This window comes from Pungitius pungitius, chromosome 11 (genome assembly GCF_949316345.1).
Source record: "Pungitius pungitius chromosome 11, fPunPun2.1, whole genome shotgun sequence".
Taxonomy (NCBI): domain Eukaryota; kingdom Metazoa; phylum Chordata; class Actinopteri; order Perciformes; family Gasterosteidae; genus Pungitius; species Pungitius pungitius.
Window position 1 is genome coordinate 8,049,341 of NC_084910.1, and position 23,935 is coordinate 8,073,275.

Genomic DNA, 23,935 nt, shown 5'->3' on the forward strand with positions numbered 1-23,935 from the left:
AATGTGTACCCTTCATGATGTGTATGCTTCAGATATTATCTCATAATCATTTGATATTTTAGGATTACATTTTATTGACACTTTGATTTGAACTGCATCAGTAATCTTTTTTCTGTTCTTTTTTTCTGCCATTGTTTGTGCGACAAATGCTACTTTGTCTCATTCCTGTCATGCTGTCATGTCATGTTCTACTTTTCTGATGTCTAATATTATGTTGTAGTATATTACATCTATTACACTTGTGTTCATTCTGAACATAAGTTCTGAACATTGTGTCCAATCAGTTGATCCTAAAGATTCTTTAGAAAAGGTGGCAGTAAATCAGTAGTGAAACCGGCGCTGAATACACCAACTTTTCTCTCAGACAAACCTCGCCATAGTTATGAGAAAAAACACCAAACACTCGGACCATATCAAACCATATCAATCCTAACTGCCTCATACTATTGCCGTTTTCAACAGAAATATCAATTGAATCCACTCCAGCAGCCATCTTACGGAATCACACAGTTCCTTGTCACTTTTGAATAATGTTAGGGGGGTTCGGGGTGGATTTCAAGGCCAAACGTCACTTTCCAGCGCCATTTACGCTCTTAACATTTTGGCTTCTGAGTGGCTAAGGGAGCGGTTGCTTTTTTCCACAATAGGCTAGTCAGATCTAACAAGCTCTGACAGTTCAAACCAGAGCCGGACTTTCACCACTTCGGTTTTTGTCCTGTGAGGCCTTCACTAAAGCCTCTCTAGAATTGTTCAGCTTCACTTCATCAAAGTAAAACTTCTCATGGTTATTGTCCACGCACTGGGCTATCACTTAGTTTTAGCCTGGTATATCCATGTTTTATAGGACTGGATACCTTTAGGTGTTTTTTCTATGCCATTATCATTTATTTCTTACATATAAACTGATATTTACACATTAGAACCCTCACAGGTTTCCCCTGTACCCTGTCAGAAACAATTATCCAGAAAGACGAAGTAGTTACAGAGGAATTACACTTTTATGGCCAATAAACAGGCTAGCAACCAACGCTATTTTTAGTGATTTGTTTCATTTTCTGATACAAGGGGTCTAAGAACAGAGGATAATATAAGTTTCCTGAGACCAATTTGTGGTATAATGAAAATAGTTGAACTGAGGCTACATTAAGGAAGACAAGAGACACCGTATTACACCAACCCATCCCACCTCCATTTTCTGTGACTGTGTGATTCTCAAAGTCATTTTTAATTGTTTTGCAGTGTTTTACCACTCACCGTTTCTCAGCCGTGGCGACTTCTTGTGAAGCTCTGACTTGGAAAAAATATTACATTTTTCCCATATGCTTTCCTCAATTATTTGATGATTGAAGGAGTCTTTTATTTGGACATGGTGGGGCTGCTTGAAGAAGGGTCATATAGGCAGCATGTTCTTTACAACTAATATAGATGACGGGTGAATTGCCAAAATGTTCATTTAAGAAAATTATTTAGAGCCATGTCTCCCCTTGTATTGTGATATTATGAATGTTTTACTTCATGCAAAGCTAATACTAACTGTATCTTGATGATGACTTTACACCGTGCCTTGTTCTCTTTGCTGTCCATATCTGATAATTGACAATAAACGTGACACATACATATGAGCAGCCTGTTAAAACAATATTTTGTGTACTCAGTCACCTCTCCCGCAATATTTGTTTTGAATTGATGTGTGTGTGTGTGAGGCTCCTCACCAGCAGTCCTATTGCCATCATACCAGTCAAAAGAGAAAGGATCACTGTCTCTTCACAAGTCACAATGCTAATCCCACTGCTTAGCTGAAATGCAAATGGGGTCTGAAATTATTTCTGTTTTTGTCATTTATTACAACACTGTTAGAAAGTTTGCCTTGATGAGTCAGTACAGCATGGCAAAAACGTGTATCCGTCTCTGGAGCAAGTATGAAGAATTTAGTCAAACATGAGGAAGCAAGCCAATAGACAAGTCATGGTCAAAAGAGAAAATTTGCGCCTGAGGCATTAAAGAACCCATCGTATGCCCATTTTACCACAAGTTGTTATGGTTCCTTGGGGTCTTGATGAAATGTCTGTAACATACCTTGGTCAAAATACCACAAGGATCATTTAAAAGACCACCCTTTATATCCTGTCTAAAACAGCACTCCACAGTGTGACCTGTTTTGAGTATATATTTTTTTTCTTTGGCAAATATCATATTTGTATACCTTGTAGCGACCCTGTTCAGGTGTGATTGTTAGGTCTCTGTGTCACGTCATCCACCGCATCTGTGTCTGTCAGGACGATGGGTGTGAGGGCAAGGAGAGAGGACTCAGATGCAGAGTTCAGGAAACAAAAAGACTTTAATAGTTTAACTTTAAAAGGGAAACTCAAAATCCCCCAAAAAACTCAAAACCACTCCAACAAACAAAAAGCGAGAAGGGGGAGGGAAAAAGGGACCTGGTAGGGACCTGACAAAACGACAACATATACTACGAACTACTTGGCATGGCATGAAGACAAGACGCAGTGACAGACAACATGCAATTTTTTTGCGGACACATTTGTTCCGTATTTTCCTCCACAACTTTGTACACCCCTCGCCCGGCAAACCAACGTTTGCGGAGATCTGCGTCTATGAATTGGACGCTATCCGCGCGTCCTTATAGTTCACCAATGACGGGTTGTATCAGTGGTCATATTTATGGATTTCTTCCAACAAAAACTCTGCAGACTGATTCAGCCTATCGTAAAAATGCTTCGTTTTAATAATGGTGGAATTATGCTATGAAACCAGAAATGTGAGACTCCGGAAAGGATGTAATTAGCAGACCAATCACAGCCTTGCGAGCTGCGTGAGCTCGCGTAGCTTTTGACGCAAGTCTAGAAAAATTGGTCGACACACTTAAGCACGCAAGAGGGGATGAAAAGGCACGCAAGGGGCTCTTGCGTGTCCTTGGTTTCTCTGAGTATAAACTAGGATTCCTACCTGTACGTCCTTTCGCCTCCATGTCGTAAGTGAGGCGCTATACCCAAGACCTTAACAGCACATATGTCATACTCGCGGGGCGTCCAGTGAGTGTGGACGGCCCGCCGGATGACTTTGCTATTGTGAGAATAACAGAAAGGTCCCTATGCATGCGCGGTAGCTTCTGACAGATCATAGGGTGGTTGTGTTTTTTTTCCGTCGGCAATTGTAACGCCCGTCAACCCACCTGTTGGCCGAACCTCCAGCCGCCGTCGGCTGTACCGTTCGCCGTTCGGATCGTCAGCACTCCCCTCCCTATGATTTCAACGGTCTGGCCCGCGTTCGGTCAAGGTGGGCAGTATCTGGCCCGGACCTGGAATGAGTTTGACACCCCTGAGCTACAGTATATATAGTAAGTATGGGGGGGTGTGCCAAGGCCATGTAAGAGACAATCCCATTTCATAGTGATGAGAGAATGATGAGGAAGCTCATTCTCAGTCACTCAAGCATGACGCATCTGACGTACAAGAACCATAACAAATTGCAGGAGTTGTTTTTCGGGTCGGTAGACATGCCAGATAGCCAAATTAACGTGAAATTTAGAAAATATGTCCCTTATAAATTGAAAATGATAAAGAAATGTTTGCCTTTCACTTTTTTTTCCTTTATAGTGACGGAAGATATTTGCTTCCATTTTCAAATAATTTTTTTTAGAACCACTAAAAAATAAGTATATGTACTGTGTACGTATACGTATTTTTCCGTATACTCAAGCAGCAAGCAGTACGTATACGTACTGTGTGGCAACAGAACATTTGTGAACGGAAGCATTAATTGCAGAAAAACGTGTGTTGGTTCGTTTGTTGTTAGTTAAGGGAAAAATAGTAGCATAATATATACAGCTGACAACAAAGCCAATTTGTATTGTTGTGATTGGCCCACATTTACACCCACGGGTTTATTTATAGCAGGGTGGTGCAGCATGCATCCTCTGTGTCCGCATTCATGAACTGCTGGAAGAACCTTTGACATTAGGCCTGCTTTAATCATTTACCAAACGGGTTACATGCATGTAATTGAACACGAAGAAGCCACCCGATGTGGTGGGGGTCATACTAACCTTGACCCCGGGAGTCTGCCGCTCGCTGACTGATTAGCCATTATTCCCATCATGCATCGCTGCTCAGCGGCCGTCTGGGGGAATCACTTTAACGTCCATGCAAGTGGTAATGATTGAGAGCAACTCTTCTTCCTTTTGGCAATGCACTCGGAGGGGAGTTGGGAGAGGAGCACATGAGGGGCTGGGTCCTTACGCAGATATTTATCACAGGCAGGCTGATCTGTTTCACGCTAAGGAGACTCCCAGACGGCCCCTAATAAACGCTTAGACGGGATGAAATATTCATGCTGAGTTAAATATGGATCCTAGAGCAGTTGGCTCGCATTAAACGTTGTCAATACTTATCAGCACCCTTCTTTTCTCCCACTTCAGTATTTTACCCATCTACATTCGTAGACTGTGCCTGTGCCCAGGAGAAGAAGGGACAGAGCACCCTGACATGTGTCGGGCTGCTTCTATCAATGTTACTAGCTCAACGTTGAATGGCAATTGCTGCTCCAGCAGTGGATCCCGCTAACGCAACATCAAGCGCTCTAAAAGGATTTGACTAGTGAAATACTGTATAACACAGTAAAACACACACTTTTCATACACTCGTATGAACAAATGAAGACGTTAACAGTACTAATAAATCTTGGTCCCAGAAAGTGGGATGGTGGCCAGCCCAATGGAATCATGGGAGGGACTAAATGGATCAGCATGGGTCCATCTGTCCATGCATCCCTCCATCTGTCAAGTAAAGTAAATCTGTTGCTGCTCACAGGCTTTTGTTTGAAATTTAGAGAAGCACTTTGCCAGACCTTAAATTCTTAAAATCCGTTGGTCTCACTTGGATCACAACATTAAGTATATACGTAAGTCCAAGTCTTGACGGCGTTGAAGTCTGAACTCTAGTCTGGAGTCTGGAGTCTACACATCTGGCCCTTAGACTGAGAAATATTTCCTCATGCAGCACAGATGGAAGGCCTGAATGAAGTGTTAGGAGTAAATGGTCTAATAACAACAGGTGCTTATTATATACAGTAAGGTCCTTTCCTCTCTTTTGTTTGTGACTAACAGAAAACCATCACACAGTTGGTGTTCCTTAAATCCTTATTAAAACAATATATTCACATTAATGTCTGTGTGGAATATATAATGTGTTTGATTGGTGAGCCCTGAAACATTTAGTAAACAATGCATTTAGTCATTGACGCTTGAGGCATTTATTGTCCTTCACCTTGGACTGGGTGATTTCCCCTCATGGTAAGCTCTGATAACTTTGCCTGGACTCCAGCTAAGTGCTGTTCACAGTTATGTCCTTAACCTCTCTCTTGTGGGGTGTGGTTCCCCAAAAGGAATTACAAAAAGAAAGGAAGACCTCCTCACACAACTTATTTTTGTAACAAGCATGCATCTTTCTTTTTTTTACACTTTATACATACATTTGTTATTGACAGAATTTATGTCACACTGACCGTTGTGGACCTTTGGGGCTTTAGAAAAATGGAAAGAATGAATTGACCCCCAGGCACACAGCTTTATATTTCCATCCGATACCATCATGAAGCGGTATTTATTCATGATAAAGAGCTTTTTCCTTAACCACATTGTTTTATGTCCTGTGTGTATAGTCAATAACTTTCACAATTGATGACTGTGGTTTTGACACACAAACCGTTAACAGTGAGGTTCATTCATGTTGAACACTGCAGTGTTCCTGATGTTATGAGCGGCAGCTGAGGAGTCATCTTGTCGTGACATGGTTAAATGAGACACTGCCAGTGTCTCACAGGTCAACACTCTGGGGATGTCATCATCAGTGAGCAAAACAATGTTTGATTTAATACAAAGCAGCAACTGCCTGCTAAAGACTGCAGGCTGGTTTCCCACTGTGCAATGCACTCATCTGGAAGCAGGAAGTAGACCAACAATGCCACAGGCCGAACAGCTGGGGACACAGGACCGATTGGTCAGTCTGTTGATGTAAGGAATGACTGGTCAGTCTGTTGATGTAAGGAATGACTGTTAACTGGTAATTAACATCTGGGCCAGTATCAATTCACTTGTGATCAATACATTGATTTATTGAATGTGATCACTTTTAGTTTTAGTTAGGTGTCCCATTAGTATAACAGATACTCATTTCTTGTTATCTGTATAATTATTACTGGAATATTATTTGACATAAATAATAACACTGATGAAAAATGTGATTGAACCCACGGATGTTTTTTTTTTAGATATTTGCTTACTAAGAAATCCCACAAAGAAATCAATGCTCATTTTGTAACAAAACATTAGTAATTATAATTATAGTCCCACCAATTTATTTGATGTAGACAGGATGGAATTAGGTAAATATGTTTCCCTTTTTAGAGGCTGCGTATAATTTTTAAATTTTCATTAACTCAAACAAGCACACAATGTTCTGCCTCGTTGACACGCACAGACTAAGATAACAAATGATAGACATTGACTAATATATTATCATGTATGTGTGTATTTAGAGGAGCCAGAACAGTAGCTGCAACATGTGACGCAATGTCACATTCATGTAAGCTCGATATGGTCTGTGTTGGGTACATACAGCTAGACCTTTTCCCACCCTCAATAATGTCTTCATTGCTACCTTCCAAAGTGAAAATGAAAGTGACAAAAAGTTATAAGTTAAAGCATTGATCAAAAATTGAGAAAGCAGAAAAGTTTATGAAACATCCGACACTTGGAACAGATTGACATTACGTTTGACAAAACTACAGTTGTTTTCATTCATCAAGGATAGATACATGAATTATTCAAGGTGTTTACTAGCTCCAGATTTATACTAACAAACAAAATGGATCGATCAGCTACTGAGAAGAGAAATACGGATCAATCATTCACTACTCGTGTACATGTAAAAAATGAGCGGTTCTGATTCTGTTGAACTTTGCAAGGTTGACTTCACAAATGTCCTAAACACAGCAGGGAGTGGCCTATAAAGGAAGAGAGTGATCAATACTGAGCATAGAATCAATGTCATTCATGGGGAATGATGGGCAGTATTGATATGTGTCTTTGTTCCGTTGTGTTTTGAAACAATATTTGAATGGTTGCATCAAAGTTTGCTGATTCTGAGGTGATGCGGACTGCTCTGTTGAGTTGGGGAGAATATCGGATGCACACAAAGGACATGGGAAACAAATTGAAAGGAAATATTGTGTACTGTGTGAGACTTTGCACACAGTAGGAGGGTGTCACAGAGTGTCATTGGAACTGGAACAGCAAATATATGAATCACAAGTAGCTGTTACCTCACTTACTGTTTAAATGTATGTATATATTTTTAAAATGTATTTTTAGGGGAGTCGTCGCCCTTAATCCATACTTGTTTTCCCCACAGGCCTGATTCGGTTGCAAGAACTTATAAAGGCGCCATCCCGCTACAACATCCGGTTAAAGATCCGACAGCTGCCTGCAGAGACAAAGGATGCCAAACCCCTTTTAAAAGAGATGAAGAGAGGGAAGGAGTTTCACATCATCTTTGACTGTGGCCACGAAATGGCTGCTGGGATACTCAAGCAGGTATGTGTGTATGTACATTGTCGTAGATGCAGCTCTATGCACCTGTGAGCTTAAATCCTCGTGAAGGTGCTTGTCAAGTGGAAACCACAGCGGGACACAGCTGTAAGGTCTGAAGAAGAAGAACACAGCTTCTTTAGTTTGTTAAAGCAAACGGATGAAATTGTGCCTTTACTTGTAGTACCAATTCATTTTGACACATTTTCTTCTATAAATACACAAAATGATCCTTATGTTTATGATGAATGTGTTTCTTTCCTCTAATATTCAGCTGGTTTCGCAAATCTGCCCAAGTTGTTGTCTTTTTTTAAACATCACAGTTTTAAGCTTTTAATAGGATTGTGAGCATTTTGTTGCCAACTGCTGTTGCATTATTGTTAATGCAATGCAGGCAGTATAGTGCCCTTTAGTATATTAGGGGTCTTCAACTGATATTTTTCAGTGTAAAATTCAAAGAAATAACAGTGAAACTGCTCATAGCATGGACTTGTACATCAGCACCAGCTGACTTAATTCTTAATAACCTTCCAAACACTGCAGTCATCACCTCTTGTGCAGTCCCCCTTAGGACAGAGGCCTGTTGTGGCCCACTGAACGAAGCCTCTCCTGCTGCTCAGCCTCCCTTATTTCCTTCGTTTATCGGATGTTGTTTTCAGTTGTTTTTCAGATGAGGTATTTTGAAAAAAACCCACCTCTGTTACCCGTTCCTTTTTAATTGGCTGCTAGACTGCTAACATCGCCGAAAGTTTCAACTGCTAATTTGTAAATAATGTTGCCACTGGCAGCTCCTTATTGGGGACCAGTATCACATATAGTGACGAGGAAAGTAAACTGTTTTAGTTACCAATCCCAACAAACTAAGCTTAGTTTACTTTCTGTAACCATGACCTTTAACACTGCACTGTCCATGCAGAGATTTCTTTGAGGAAATTGCCATCAAATGTAGTACAAATGTATAACACTGGTTTCCACCATAGAAATCTGCCTATAGTTTTTGAAGGAGACATCCCAAAATAGTCCAGATGCCACGATGGAAGCCTGCAATGGCTGTAGCTGCCAATGGAAATAAAAGCAGTAAACATAGCGGTTATGATGTTTTTAAACTAACTTATGACTCATGAGTCCTCTCATTATCTCATGATGGCACACTTTGTATCATGACTTGATTATCAAAATTAATTTAATGCCATCTCTCATTTTATTCTCCCATGAACGGTGCTCTATGGTCTTCTGGGATACGTTTTCCTCCACATGATGGATGCTCTTGATCTGGATGAAACACAGCAGCCATATAAGTTGTGATAATGACACTTTACATATAGGTGCACTATATTATTCCCAGTGCTGAATTAAAGGCTCCAAGCAAAAGCTTGTCCTTGTACACTAGACTTTGGCTCTAAACTCACAATTCTACATAATGGCGTTTCTATGCAGCAGAGAATGTAATTTGACATGAAAGAGAAACATTGCAAAGAGTAACTTAATTAGCAAGCAGTCATATTTCTACTACTATCAGTATTCATCAAATATTAAAGACAACATTATTCCCCCCAGCACTCTGGCATTGATTAAAAACCCTGGGAGAGTGACAGAGTGTTAGATTGCCAGGTAAAGGTCAAGGACTATTCTGTCATTAAAAATTTCAGAGGAACCCTACTAATGGGACGTGATGAAAGACTTCACTGTCCTCATCTGATCTCATTACATGGCACGCCGATAAATTAGATTGTCATATTCAACAACAGCTACAAGCCTTGAACCCCAAATGGCTTATGAGGAAAACGAGGCCGTCGTTCCATTCCCAAATGTGGTAAACAAAGATGCATTTTACAAGTACTACCAGGGAAAATATATATTCCAAAACAACACAATGGTCTATTTACATTTTCTAGAATTAGGATTAAACATTGCAAAACAGCAACAACGTAATTAGAAAGCATATAAATAAACAGCTGAACAATAAAGTGTACCAGGATAATTGATTTGGAGATAAAACATTTTCAACACATTTTGGGTGTCGTTAACAACACCAATGCCATGGGAGCATGCATTTCCTACTCCACCCAGCTTTGGTTGTTAAAAATATGGTTCCCCCGTTAACCACTTTGCATGTTGACCATCTGCATGCAAGGTCACCTTTGACACAGAAGCCGTACACACTTTGATGGCTGTTCCATTTCACACCGGGTTGGAAGAAGGCTCTTGGTGGTTAACTGTAACGGTTACTAGTAGCGGTGGACGATGGATCCCAAAAGCCCGACTCAGACAACGATGACAGAGACAGAACCTTTCGGGCAAGGTCAAAACAAGCAAAGAAATCCAGAGGGGCAGGCAGGGAGTCCCTAGACGAGGACAGGCAGGGTCAGAACGAGGCAGCTCTATTCCTCATTGATGAAGGAGCGATATCAGTTAGATAACTTTTTATAGGAGAGTTCTTCAACATCACAATGACGTCCTGCATAAGCGCCATCGATGCTGAAGACTGGAATCATTTATTTACAAGTCGATTTTCTCCAGCCGAAACATTATGTGATGAACACCTGTCACACTCACCTGTCAGCTCGATCTTCCACACCTGCCCCGCATCCACAATCAGTCACTCTCCTGACTTCCACACCTGCTTCGCATTCACAATCAGCCCCGCTACATAAGCACTGCACACCCAGCCTGTCATTGCCAGATTGTTCTTCGCGTCATGCAAGTCTCTCCAGCACTCTTCCTTGGACTGATCTCCCGGTTTCGACCCTGCCTGTTCCCGACCCGTTCGTCTGTCTCCGCCCCGGTGAGCACGTCAGCCTTCTGTCCCCGACCACGAGTCCTGCCTGAGCGCCTCGGGTTTCTGTTGCCTGTCCCTTGGACTGCCCCGGATCCCCGACCGGCCCAGCGTTCGCACCAGCTGTCTCCCGGCATCTCCTCCCCGATCCTGAGGACCGAACTCTGCCCTGCCTCTCATTGTGCCCGAACGCCTGCTGTGAGGCCGTGTGTAATAAAAGCATTAACCAAACACTCTGTGCCGTTGTGCTGCATTTGGCTCCGCCACACGCCCGTGTCAACACCACACACTGCAGCCGAGCACGCAAAGAGTAAAGAGGAGAACGGCCAACGGGGTGGTAGTATAGAGAGGCGTGAAACACACAGAGACAATATGACGTCACCAGAACACGTACCATGGAATGCCCATTTCAGGTCCATGTTTTTTGCTCATTTTATTTATATTAGCATTTAGCAGATAAACAGCAATAAAACAATCATATTAAAAGCAATTAAAACAGAGTGTACAACTTTCCTAGAAAGAAGGTATTTTTAAATCCTTCCCCATTCAGTCGGTCCGCGATTGTCTGCCAGGCTTTTTCTTCTCTGTTTAATAACACCAGTGGCATTTTTTTTTGCATATTATATGCTTCACATCCTTATACATTTCCATAATTAGTTGCTGCTCAGCGGGTAAAAAATATGCCACAAGCGTCTGCTCCGTTTCTGCATCAGTAAATCTGTGATTGATACCGTGGTCTACTTAAGAACGTCCACCTGAATGGACTTAGCTTCTCCTTCTCATACCGGCTCGACAAACGTGCAACCGATTAAGCCGTGATGAGCGAATCACACTAAGTCAAGCGGCGCTGTTTTAGTTATCCTGGAGTTTTCTACTTTTGTGCAGGTCAACTAGTTGGCTAGTCGGGGCATCTTTGTAATGATCCTAATCTTTCGTGGATGTTGTAGGCCTGAAGAGGTAGCACAGCCAGTTGTTATTTTTAAAACCGGGGTGACTTTGCTTTGTAAGTGAAGCTAATTGTTCCTGTAGGCTGATCAAATTAAACACATCACCAGCCAGCGTTAGAACTGTCTCAATATTGAGTGTCTGTGGGAAAATAAACACAGCCCATAAAATAAGAGGATTTAAAAAGTTGTCCAAATCAAGGTCTTAGCAGAGCTAGTCAGAGCTAGATACAGAGAAAAATTATACAAGTTTATCTGAATTCATCTTTAAATGCATCAGCACAAGTGGGAAGTGCTATTGGATCTCTTTGATAACGTTGACTTAAACTTGAAGAGTATCTGTAACTAAACAGCATGTAAGAACTCTTTTCATTGCCCACAAGTGACATAAAGAAATTGAATATGAGCTCTGAAGGGTCAATGTCGCTCGTCTGTTATCACAAGGTCCTGGAAATGGCGCAATGTGACTCACTACTGAGTGGGCTGGTTTTTAGATGGAATGCTGGAGGCTTTCTCAAGGTTTCCCACCTGCTACCAGCAGCCATTATCCCTTCCGTTCTATTTAATCATCCTTTCCACACAGTCCTAATCTGTGATTCATATTGGTTCAGTGAGTTTCTGCACTGCGGGCAGGACTCTGACACCACCATATAGCACCATACAGCCAGAATAGGGAAGCATACAGCACACACACACACACACACACACACACACACTGTCAAGATGGTAATAGAATTATGCAAAGAAAGGTTCCACTTTAGAAAACCTTCTCAAAGGTGCGTTTGTAGAGACAGATTGTCGTGGTAATGTTGCAAATTAGTAGGCATACATATTCCTCGCTTGGTAAGATGTAAGGCAATGGAAGACTGACAAAGAAGAAGGCTACACTTAAGTAAAATGACATTGATAGTCAAAATGTGAAAATGGAGCTGCAACAAAGCAGGGTGTAGTTTTCCTGTGTACAGATGCATTTCCATTCGTTCAGATTCGGTTCTGATGGTCATGATGTTTTCTCTTATAAATGGTGAATCAGCAATGAGCACCATGTGTATAGTGTTTGTCTTTACTTATACCTCTACTTATTTTCCATTATTTCATATTGTGGTGCTAAAGGCTCCAGTGCAGTCTTCTCAGGCATGTCTTGCAACTCTTCCTCAGGGATCACTCAGTTTGCCCAGGCCAGTTCATCCCCGCACAATGGAAAGGGTTTGCTTTGGTTTTGTGTGCTCAAAGCTCATGAGCATTGGGACATACACAGATGGGCTGGTATGGATGGACTGAGAGTTTTGCCTGCCGTGCAAAGCTTTGCAACTTTTAGCAAATTTGAACTTTAGTGCATATTTCTTGTGAATTAACAAGCACGAAACAACGCAGAAATTTGATTGCGCAGTAAATGTATTATAATTATATTATTAGTTTTAAAAAAATAGTAAATTCTTGTATCATGAACTATTTCCATTTCATTCTCAGGCCTGAACTTTGATGTTATAGATACTACTGAAATATTTTGATTGATTGTCTGTGTCATTGCGTCAGCTCTGTGGTAGGCTGTCCAGGGTGTACCCTGCCTCCGCCCAATGTAAACTTTGGTAGGGTGGGCGAGAGATCGTGGTTAGCCAATGCCCCTTAACCTGACATCATCTCGGAAGTGAAGCATATAACAAATCCATTCATCACCCCAACCTCAACACATTACATTACATACCATATATAAAGGACACGCTACTTCCCACATTGGCACGGGATGTAAATCTTCATGTGCAGAATTTTATTACTAAATATTGACACAATTCCTGGCAAGAATAGGCGGCATTATCATATCCATCAGTGAGGTGAATTAAACCTAAACACAATATTTACACTGATTGTTGCTCCACATACCACTCTGTTAGGGAGAATTGTTCATGAGCTGCTTGCACTTTCCATGGCGTTGCCAATAAAGTCTGTTCCAAAGAGAGCCAGCACTAAAAGCATAATATTGTCAAATCCACAGCAGAAATATTGCACCTTACAAGCTGTTTTTTTCCATAAGGTTGAAAAGACCTGCTTCCAAAAAAACACCCAAAGTAACTCCAGCCTGGACCTCATTATTGTGGGATGATGATTCCCATATGTCCCTTTGTTATAGATTGTCTTCCATATTTCTCTGCAAATGCCAAGTGATGAGACTGAGCTCTGTCTTCTGCTTTATTTAGCCGTTTTTATTTTTGGTGGGCGTTTCTTTCTTATCTCTGGTGGTTGCAGCAATGCAGTGGAATATATGCCTCTTCACATTACATGGTACTACCGCCGGAAATACAGCCACACAAAATCTGACAAAATCTTTAATGTGCTTTCCTATTCACTCTCCCAATCTCTCTCTCTGGCTCCTTCTGTCACTCTCTTTCTTAGGCTCTCGCCATGGGGATGATGACAGAGTATTATCACTATATCTTCACCACACTGGTAAGTAGAGAACAAGGCTGTCCTGCACAGTCACTTTGTCCTCAAATCTAATGCAGAGCTCCATACCCCAATAAAGATTGGTTGCATCCCAAAAAACAAGACAACCCTGCTGTTCATTCTTCACTTTCTCTGCTATTCATTTAATATTCATTCTTTGTCCTTTTAATGCTCTTTACCAGAGCCAAAGATCGGGTTTCTCCACTCTCACATCTTCTTTCTGGTATCTTTCTTTTAACTAATTATGAAACCATGTATTACTCTGTTATTGTGTTACCAACATAAGTGAAAGACCAACAGCAGATGCCAGTGTTTTCTTTAGGGAGCCTGATGCTGGTAAAAACTTTTTCCCACATAAATCATCACAATAATAAAGTTCCTCTTAGTAGCTTTAAAGTAAAAGCCCTTCCTCCTCGTCAAACTGGTTCTTTTCTTAGCTGTGTATGTCCTATTTGACCTTGATTTCTTCTGTTTTGAATAAGCTACAACACGTCATATTTCAGGAGCAAATTGGGTTTGAATGTCTTGCCCAAGGGCACTTGAAAGTGTAAATATGAGCGGGGCATTGAACTGAGCCTATGATTAGTGGGTGAACCTCAGCTCCCCCTTCCCCATAAACCAGCAATATGAACGAGACTTCTGTGAAACTATTAGTAGGTTACCCGAAACTACTCAATTGCTAATCCCTATATGAATATTTTAATATCTATTACTTTTGGAACAAATCTTTTTCTACATCTAAGTGTTGAGCAGGAAGCTCATGAGACACTAGTTAGCATGTGCAGTGGAACAATAGAGAATGTTTGCATGTTTGTGCTGAGGAAGATGGGAGTCAGCAGGAGACTCTCAGGTAGCCATGCTTGGTCACCTACTTGTATCATAAGAAGCTCACGACTGTCCTTCAACAATTAGTCAAACTCTACAGCAAAATTCCTACAGTGGTGTGGTGAATCAGCTTGCTGTTTCTATCCCTTCGTTCACCACTACTTATTTTTCACCATAAAACTAAGTAGTGTTACTTTTCTCCCTCCTGTTTATCTCTCCTTTCCTCATATTTTTCATTTCTGTTTGTTATCTTCCTCTTATTTCGCATTGGTTCCTCCCCCACTTCTTCTGCTGCCTTTTTTTATTAGGATAGTTGATATAATCAGAAGTGGTAGAAGTCATGATATTACTTGAAGCAAGAGTATTTCTTTGTCACAGTCTTGACAGCCAGTTAGAAATCTGTAAATAAAGAGTGTCATCCAAAGTCTAGGCATACAAGTGAAATCATAACTATCCTCCTTTGGAGTAGGGAGAGCTGAGGCAGAAGATGGTGTTACTTTGTATTTATGACCTCAATGTGAAGGCCCGGACTCAGTCCGTAGCTCTTGTATTGTATGGCTGTATAAATGACCTTGGTTGTCTGTATGAACAGAGAAGGGGACTTACATACATACTCTACATTAATCTAAATTCCCTGACTCGATGGACTTCTTATTCAGTCCATGCTTGACATCCAAAGATACTACTGAAATAAAACTTTTATTAAAGTATTAAGTAAGTCCCAAGCTAGTCTCATCAGAATCAATTATTTGCTAGGGGATAGTGGGGTGGCTACCTGGCATTGGAAAAACAGACAATAATTTACAATTAAATTAACAATTGAATATAAAACAATATCAAATCAAATAAAACTAAAGTTTACCAGCACACATAACAATACTATAATGTACACACGTGTGTGAAGGTGTCAAGTGTAATTGAAAGTGTATTTAAATCAGTGGACCCTACTGCCAACGGGAAGTTTTTGTGGTGTGAGATCTTGGTCCTGATGGACCTCTGCCTCATAAAGTACATCCCCTGCTGGGCCTTCTTGGTGATGGACCTGATGTTCAGCTCACACTTGAGGTCCTGGTTAATGATAGAGCCAGGGAAATGTAAGGACTCCACAGCGTTGACGGGGGAATCACCTAAGGTGATGTGGCAGTGGAAATCCATTTCCATCTCCACCGTCTTTAAGGCATCAAGCTCTAAGTTGTTTGACTGCACCAGGTCTCCAGCTGGTCAGACTTCTATCTCTAGGCGAGCTCATCCCCATCAGAGATGAGTCTAACGAGAATGGTGTCATCGACGGATGGGTGACTGAAGGTGCAGCTTGTACGTGGCATGTCTCTAGTGAGGTGTTGAAGATGGTTGTGAACACCGGAGACAGCTGATCAGCACAATGCTTCAGGGTGGAAGGGGAAACAGAGTCCGAGCCTGCTGCTTTACAGGGTTCTGCTTTACCAGAATAGATTGGATCGTCACTGGGGGTGGTGCAGGGAAGGGTGGTACAGAGGAATTTGCCGCTAATGGGGTGGGGAAGAAGGGGCTGGAGGTCTGGGGCTGGTTTATGGAGTTATGGGGACGGAGTCAGGACTGTTTTTCAAATCTACATTAGAACTCATTCAGCTTGTCTGCCAGGTGTAGGTCATTCATAGAGTGTGGGGTTTAGGCTTGTAGTTTATTTGCCTTACTGAGACTGTATTTTGCCTCTTTGAACATTTGTTTGTCCCCACTCCCAAATTCTGAGTTCCCCTGTAAGCCAGCGTTTGTCACTGTTATAACTCATACTGGTGCGCGATGGTATACAGCTGTCCTCACAGAATCTGATATATGAAGTGACATGCTATGAATTAATCCAGACTGACGGTAGCAGTCCTGATAACATCCCAGTCTGTGCAGTCCAAGCATGCCTGAAGATCCTCCAGAGCCTCAAATACTTTACAAATAGCCACGGAAAAGTCATAGAGTTCTATCCTGAGCTGAGGTTAAAACGGGTAACATTTTGGACACATTGTAGGTGACATGAATGAAAAAGACAAAGTCAAGGTCAAGTCAATTTTAACAAGAAAAAGATAGAGAAAAGCCTAAAGGCCCCACAGACCAGGACATGGGGGGCAGGGAGTCCGCAAGTCATAGCAAGGGTTTTGCTGGACCACAGTATGGTATGGTGGGATTTCAACACATGCAGAAGTAAAAGAAAGGGTCTCTCAGGGGAGGTTGGGGTCGGTTGTGGTCCTGTATGCCCGCAGTAGAGAACAGTCAGGGTCAAGGGAGAGAAACTAAAAGGTAGTCAGCAGGACAGGTTCGTTAGACCCCAAAGCTGGTTGCTAACTGGTCGCTAGACCGCAAAAAAAGAGTGGTGTCTGTTTGAGGAGCGAATGTAGGACGTCACGCAGAGGACGACCACTGCCCCATTGCCTTCAGTGTAGTCACTGGGATGCCTTCGTTAGCTGTTCTAAAAGAGTAGTGCTGTGGCGATAAGTGGATTCTATATTGGATAATGCATGCATCACCTAGAATGAGAAATAACAAGAAGTGGAGCAAGTAGTCCCACATGGTGGCATCTACCTCGCAATCCAACCTTATATGGCTTTACTGAAGGCGGTGAAGTCCGGTGCCCGATCCGAGCCAACCAGCTATCAAACGGGCTAACGGCTAGCACAGTAACCGCTGCAAGCGGCAGTCATCCCGACGCACTTTCTGGTAGAAGTCAGTGAAATTCACTGAGTGTCACTGTCTGCGTCTATGGATGCTGTTTAGTACAAAAACACGTTTGAAGGTCCGACGTGAGTAGGACTTCCACAACAAGTACAGAGTCGCTATGTCTTCCATGGTTCCAAAAACAATGGCAGAAAGTTGATTTCAGTTGGTTTCAGGAGGATAAACATACATGAATTGACCACAAATGTTCTCAAAGAGCCCTGAGGCCCTTTAGTGCATTTGAGGCTACGGGACACATTTGCGTGACGGGGGATTGTAGCATTACTCGCCGGACTAGTTGTAGATATTTTGCCTCATTCGCGTCCCATTTTTTTGCTCCATTCACGCCTGAAAGGGGGCATGGCTTATCTCTGCAGATTTTTTTCCGAATGTTATCGTTTCGTCAGGCGAATTTTCCACCCAAAGCAACAAGTCGCATCTGTGCATTGACTTTGCATGGAATCTACTTGTGAACGCAGCATTAGAAGATGACCAGCTAGCAACAGTGGATTGGCTACTTTAAACACTGCAAATATGTTACATCCCGACGCTATGCTAGCATCACAAAGCTTGACCTGACGCATGCCGCTATGTAATCTGCTTGTGATCAAGGGCAGACAAGAGGAAAAAAGTGGCCCGGGAGTGCATCGCACTTTCCACCCAGTTAGTGGTCTATTTGGAAAAATACCCATATACTTAACATCTGTTTGGATGATTACAAAGAAATTAGGTCAGGTCCATAAATATTTGGACATTTGGACACAAACCTGATTTGGATGTAAATACCCTTATATTAAAGCTGAAAGTCTGCACTTAAAGCACATTTTGATTTTTTTTTTCAACTCCATTGTTGTTGGGTACAGAGCCAAAATAATGAAAATGAAAAGTGTCAATGTCCAAAAATGTATGCACCTGACTTTACATCAATAGCGTTGTTTTAAGTCGAGAGTAATTTCACACAAAACACTTATAGTATGGTGTGAAAATGTGACCTAACTTCTTTTTCATTCATCATTATACTTCAATAGGACAAATTCAATAGGTACACTTGTGAACAAAAACAGCGATGCTTTGTAGTCCGAACCGAGACAGTAAACTTTATTTACTTATTACTTACAAGACCAAATATGCACCTTTGATTCCTGCCTTTGATAATGAAAACTATTTTTACTCTATATATTGCATAACTGTTTAGGTAAAGGAACTTAAATTCAGTGACATTGCTTTTTTCAAAGATACATTTAGTACCCATCAAACATAGGCATTGCTCTGTCCTGAGTTTTTACAATGCAATCCTACAGTAATCCCACCTGTGTCCACTGTTCAACTTTGAATAAGACATCTACCAACCCCTTAAAAGCTGAATTATTACCATTCTGGATATTGTTTTAATCAATACAAAAGTGAATGGTTTGAGTAAAGCTACGTGCTGCAACATAACAGGTCATACTTTTTGTTTTCTAGCTTTTTCGCAATGGAATGCTGGACTGATGATTAATGTGTCCCTCCTTTTTTCTAATATATTTTCCATTACTTCCCAGGATCTGTTTGCACTGGACGTGGAGCCTTACCGATACAGTGGTGTGAACATGACGGGCTTCAGGATACTCAACACAGAAAGCAGCCAAGTGGCCTCCATCATCGAGAAATGGTCCATGGAGCGACTGCAGGCTCCACCCAAACCTGACTCTGGTCTACTGGACGGCTTCATGACCGTGAGTTTTATAAACAAAATGCGTAGTGAATTGATGAATGACAGTTTGTCAGCGATCAGTTACCATGGCATCCATCTGCTCAGTGTATCTGAGGTTGATTCCAATTGGTCTATAGAGTCTTTTGCTGATTTAAAATTGCTTCAATGTCTGGTTGATTTGTGTGTTTGTTTTGTGATGTCTTTTTTACATAATTTAATGTGGACAAATATAAGATCTATAAAAGGAGAAATATATGTTTTTTCAGTGAGAAGGTTTATTTTATGTAGGCTTATTCATTTTGTTGGTTTGAGTTATAAACTACACCCATACAACAGGCATCAAAGTTCAATGATGATAACAGCTAGAAATAGGTCAACATCAAGGCGTCCTACCTTACAGTAACTTACCACTAACCACCGATGTTAACTGGATGTGACCATGAGCCATTCAGGCTCTGCTGCAGTGGCTGGACACTGGCCCCTTTCATCCTAACCACGGAAATCCATCATCCGTCTCTGTGATGACTAGCACTCCACTTTCCACACACAATTACCTATGCAGTTTCCATAGAATTAATATTTGATGATTTTTAGTTTTTTTCAACTTGAAAACCATTTTGCTTCTTTGAAAATTAAAATAGTTCATGTAGAGTAGAGGTCTTGCCGTATAACAAACATTTTTATCGTTTCAACTTGCCTTTTGACTTGTGGTCTGCATCGGAGTCAAGGTGACACACAAATTAGATGGTTAATGAGCAAAAACAAAAACTCAAGGGTAAAACATATTATACACAGCTATTGATATACATGCACACATAATCCGCCAATGACACATTACATTACATGGTGAATTGAGGCCAATAGTTGACCCAGACTGTCAGGTAAGCAAGGGCAGTGTCCAATGGGGGGCATGAGTAGGACTATTATTGGTTCATAAACTGGAGAAGTGGAACCAGCAGACTTGTTAGCATGTCTGCACTGATGAGGCATTCATCAAAAACATATTTATTTGAAAACATTTTATATAGCAATGTATATAGCAAGTGGACCAACATACAATAGAACACATCATAAAACACATTATGATAAATACATCATAAAATATAATCATAAGAGATCCATTAGTGAACACATAAGTGAGACATATTAAAGAACAGCTTCAAATGTCATTAGGAGTCCTCTATCGTGCCCTCTGGAAATAAAAAATCCAATATGATTTTTATACATTTTATAAAACAACACCTTCTTGGCTTCATGTATAAAGTACAAATACAGGTTTTGTTTCTTGTCTGCTCTCGGGGTCTTTGTAGATTTATGGATGTGTAGACATATAAATATATATTTTCCGATACTTTGAAAAAGTTTCTGTAAATAGATCATAAACTTAAAGTAGGCTTGTGAACCACTGCAACACTACTATGGACACATAATGAGATGGCCACCCCAAAAAGGGTTTGCTTCGCCCCTTTTACTCTGACTGGTTAAATTTAACAGACATAAAGTCGTAAAGTTGAGTCTCTGTCACTGTGATCTGAAACCTCTCTGATCGGAGTACACTGCCTGTAATAACTGTTCTTCCATGCATGCTTTCATAGCATCTCTTCTCTGGGAACCATGCCAAAAAGCGTCTACCACCAGAGACAAGGAATGGGAAGGAAAAGAGAATAATGGAAGAGATAGAAGAAATTAGATGAGGTGAAAATAAAAGACAAAAACACAGTGTGGTGAAGGAAAAGCAGAAGTGAAATCAAAGTCATTGTGTTTTATTCCCACATGGATGGATTGAGGTGTTAAACGTCAGCCCGATGAAGCCGATGTAGCCACTTGGTCTGATTCCAGTTGGATAGCTCTGGCAGCGGCAACATGTCGACTGCTGATTGAAAACAGTGGATTACCTTTGGGGAATAATGTTTTTCGATTGATATCGGGAGTGGGTGTTACTCAGTTTAAGCCCATTTGTTGGATTTGTAGCTCAATCAGTACATTTTACCACTTGAGACCAAGAATGGACTGTGTGTAATAGCTGTACCTTTTCAAAACACAGAAAGCTATTCAATCATGAGAGACTTCTTGAATATAACAAAAATGTATTAAAAAAGCATCAATATGAATACTGCAAAGTTTTTGGAGCTTAGACTTCTTCCTACCATAGGATAAACCAGATGTCAGATAAGGCATATTAAAAAAAACAAGATTTATTTGAATGAATAAGAATAGGATACTTAAAATACTCTACCTAACATAGTAGGTGACATGAATCAGTGTTAGGGTAGAGGTCAAGTTTAACCAGGATAGAGGAGGGTCTATCGCACAGACAAGGATACATGGTCCAGAGAGACTGCAAGACATAGCGATGGGTCTAGTTTGACCACCGTAAGGCATGTTGGGATTACAACAGATCACTAAGTGAAAGGGAGGTTTGTGATAGAGTGCAGGACGGGAGAGGTTAGGGTTGATTTAGACTACAGACAAGGACAGGTTGTGATCCCATAACCCCACATATAAGATTGAGGTTGTGATAAAGTAACAGTCAGGGTCAAGTAAGACCCTTAGAACTGACTTATTTCCACGGGGCGCGTTTCAGAACAATTTGACTGGAAATAAGAAATTTTGTCAGCTTGACTGGTTGCGTTGGACCGTGAAATCAGAAATTGTGTCAGCCCTAACGATCAACCTTCAGACCCTTTCTTTTGGAAATAAAAAATCCCGCTAGATGAGGAAAGAGTCAGGTTAAGCCAGCTCACATTCACCTCGGTATTTTGAGAATGGTCCATAATCAACCAGGAGATTTACGCACTGGTGGCCTAACACAAATCGTGGAGAATACAAATTAGACCAGAGATTAGCTTCATCAAAGAAGACTGAAGGGCAACTTCATCCTAAAGAGGTGAAGAGTATCGATACTAGTGATGCTTAAAATTAGCTTAGGGATACTCAAAGTCAGATAAGACTGTAGTGTGTGCTGCTGTGATCTCCTGGCAGGGAATACTGGAGTGACCTTTGAACATAATGGAAAAAAACACCACCCGTTTTATGCATTACTTATTATTTAGGCTTCAAAATAATGCCTTGAGTACTGCTGATGTGATGTGGCTTTTAGTGATGATAATTTAAAAATGATACCGGAACCATTTTTAGGATAATGGCGCATTACCTGTGGTGAGAAACAACGAGGAAGTGGGGCAAGTAGTTTCACACAGAGCTAGACCAGCATGAATTTAAAAAGGGCTGAACAGCTAATCAGTCTGAACCACTAAAACTGAGCCGGTGTCACCCCGTTTGGAGAGTGAGATGTAGGTTATAATGACCAGGGAAATGTTCAAATCGTAAGCCGTAAAGTCTCTTTTGGGGTGACGAATTTAGACGAGGTAGGAAATTATCCAGATCTATGTAACAAGATAATGTAACAACTCAACTCAAGAAGCAAAAAATGTGATGCAACAACGTGATACAGCAGCATAATGTAAGAACCTAAGGTAAAAACTTGACTGTACGGTGTGGGTGTCTGGTTCTGGAGGAAGGCACTGGACACCAGGGTAACAAGTTCCAATATATTTATTTACTACAGCTCGCCGGCGTCCCGCTCGCTCGTTCGCACTCTCCCGGTCGCTCGCCTCACTGTTTTTTCACGCCAGCTGATTGCAAGACGTTCTCACCTGGCACTGTTCCCCGAGCCACTCCCCCTCTCTCCCACACCTGCAGCCGAGCTGAAACCACGCCCGCCACCAAATTGACCTAACCACATAACATACCCATACAGCGTCACCACGCAATTTCCCGGGAATCTGTTACCATGTGGTTGGTGAGAGAAAGGCAGTATGAGGACGGCAAGTTCTATAATTTCTTATCTGTGATCTGTTTGAATAAGTTATTGGGGACTGGAGAATGGTGTTGATGTGTCAAACGGTGCGGGGGGCAGTGGTTGCTAAGGTGGAGACCGGCTGCTGCTGTAAATGCTGAGGAATATAGCGGTAAGGTGGCATCCGAGTGCTAGTAGCGTCAACTAGCATGATTAGCCACAAATGGTGCTTCTCGGAGGCTTGAAGGTCTGGCATCCCTCTTCCAGGTGTTACGCAAAGCATTTCAAGAGGCTGGGAGAGGATGGGGGGGGCAGCATCCCGGTGCCATGAGCCCCGGCTAAGGCTAGCTGCTGCGGTAGTTGGGATTTGGAAAGGGGGGTCTAAGCATCTCAGTGCTAGGTGCTTTTGCTAAGGCTAGCTGGAGAGGTAGCTGGCGCTGGACCGAAAGGTGAGCAGATTTACCGGTATCAAAATTCCTGGATGCTGCAGACTGCTTTTGCCAATGTTGGGAGGATGTTGAATTTGGAATACATGTATTATAAGATCCGTTTGAACGTTATTTGTTTTGAAGAGATAACAATCTGGAAGGAGAACTGTTATTTTCAAAACAAGTCTAGCTTTTTGTTCACATCTGTAGAAAGGGAATCATTTTTCCTTTAGTATTTTTTGCAGGGTTACAGTCCAGTTGGAAAATTGGTGAAGGCTGGATTTCTGGGTTCACACCGGAGCGTGGTGACAGATATATATTATGTAAATATTTTGTATCTTGTGCATGGTGAAAATGTCAGGGTTAACAGTGGGAAAAAGAGCAGTTGAAACATAGAGCTGCAGTGAATGTAACAGAAGTTTATTTGTTATAAATCAAGGGGGAAAGGGGCAAAAACTAACTCAAAAGGTTCACCGGGATGGCCAGGGGCGTCAAGAGGCTTCGCTGGACTCTTCCTGAGGCAAGAGAAAGAAAGCGAGAAAGAGCAGTTAATCCTCTTCTTTGATACATAGACAGCCTGCATCCTGTCGGCCTCTTACACTGCGGCTGGTTTGCACAGCGGCTGGTGCTCACTCCTCTGTAGCTTAAGATCGTCCCCTCTCTCTTTGTCTTCTGGTTGAGGTTTAAAAATGCTCCTGATTGCCTGCTTAATTCACGCCATCTGTGAGGGACAACCAGAGACA

At 41.6% G+C, this 23,935-nt stretch overlaps 1 protein-coding gene across 3 annotated transcripts in view; it reads left to right on the plus strand.

Annotated features, from left to right (window-relative positions):
• Positions 1-23,935, plus strand: part of grik2 (glutamate receptor, ionotropic, kainate 2) — a 238,286-nt gene that overhangs the window by 75,075 nt on the left and 139,276 nt on the right. For all 3 annotated transcript variants that reach the window (XM_062565669.1, XM_062565670.1, XM_062565671.1), the window contains exons 5-7: positions 7,428-7,609; positions 13,715-13,768; positions 18,814-18,987. In XM_062565669.1, coding sequence (XP_062421653.1) covers positions 7,428-7,609; positions 13,715-13,768; positions 18,814-18,987 — 410 coding nt within the window. The remainder of the gene's footprint in view (positions 1-7,427; positions 7,610-13,714; positions 13,769-18,813; positions 18,988-23,935) is intronic.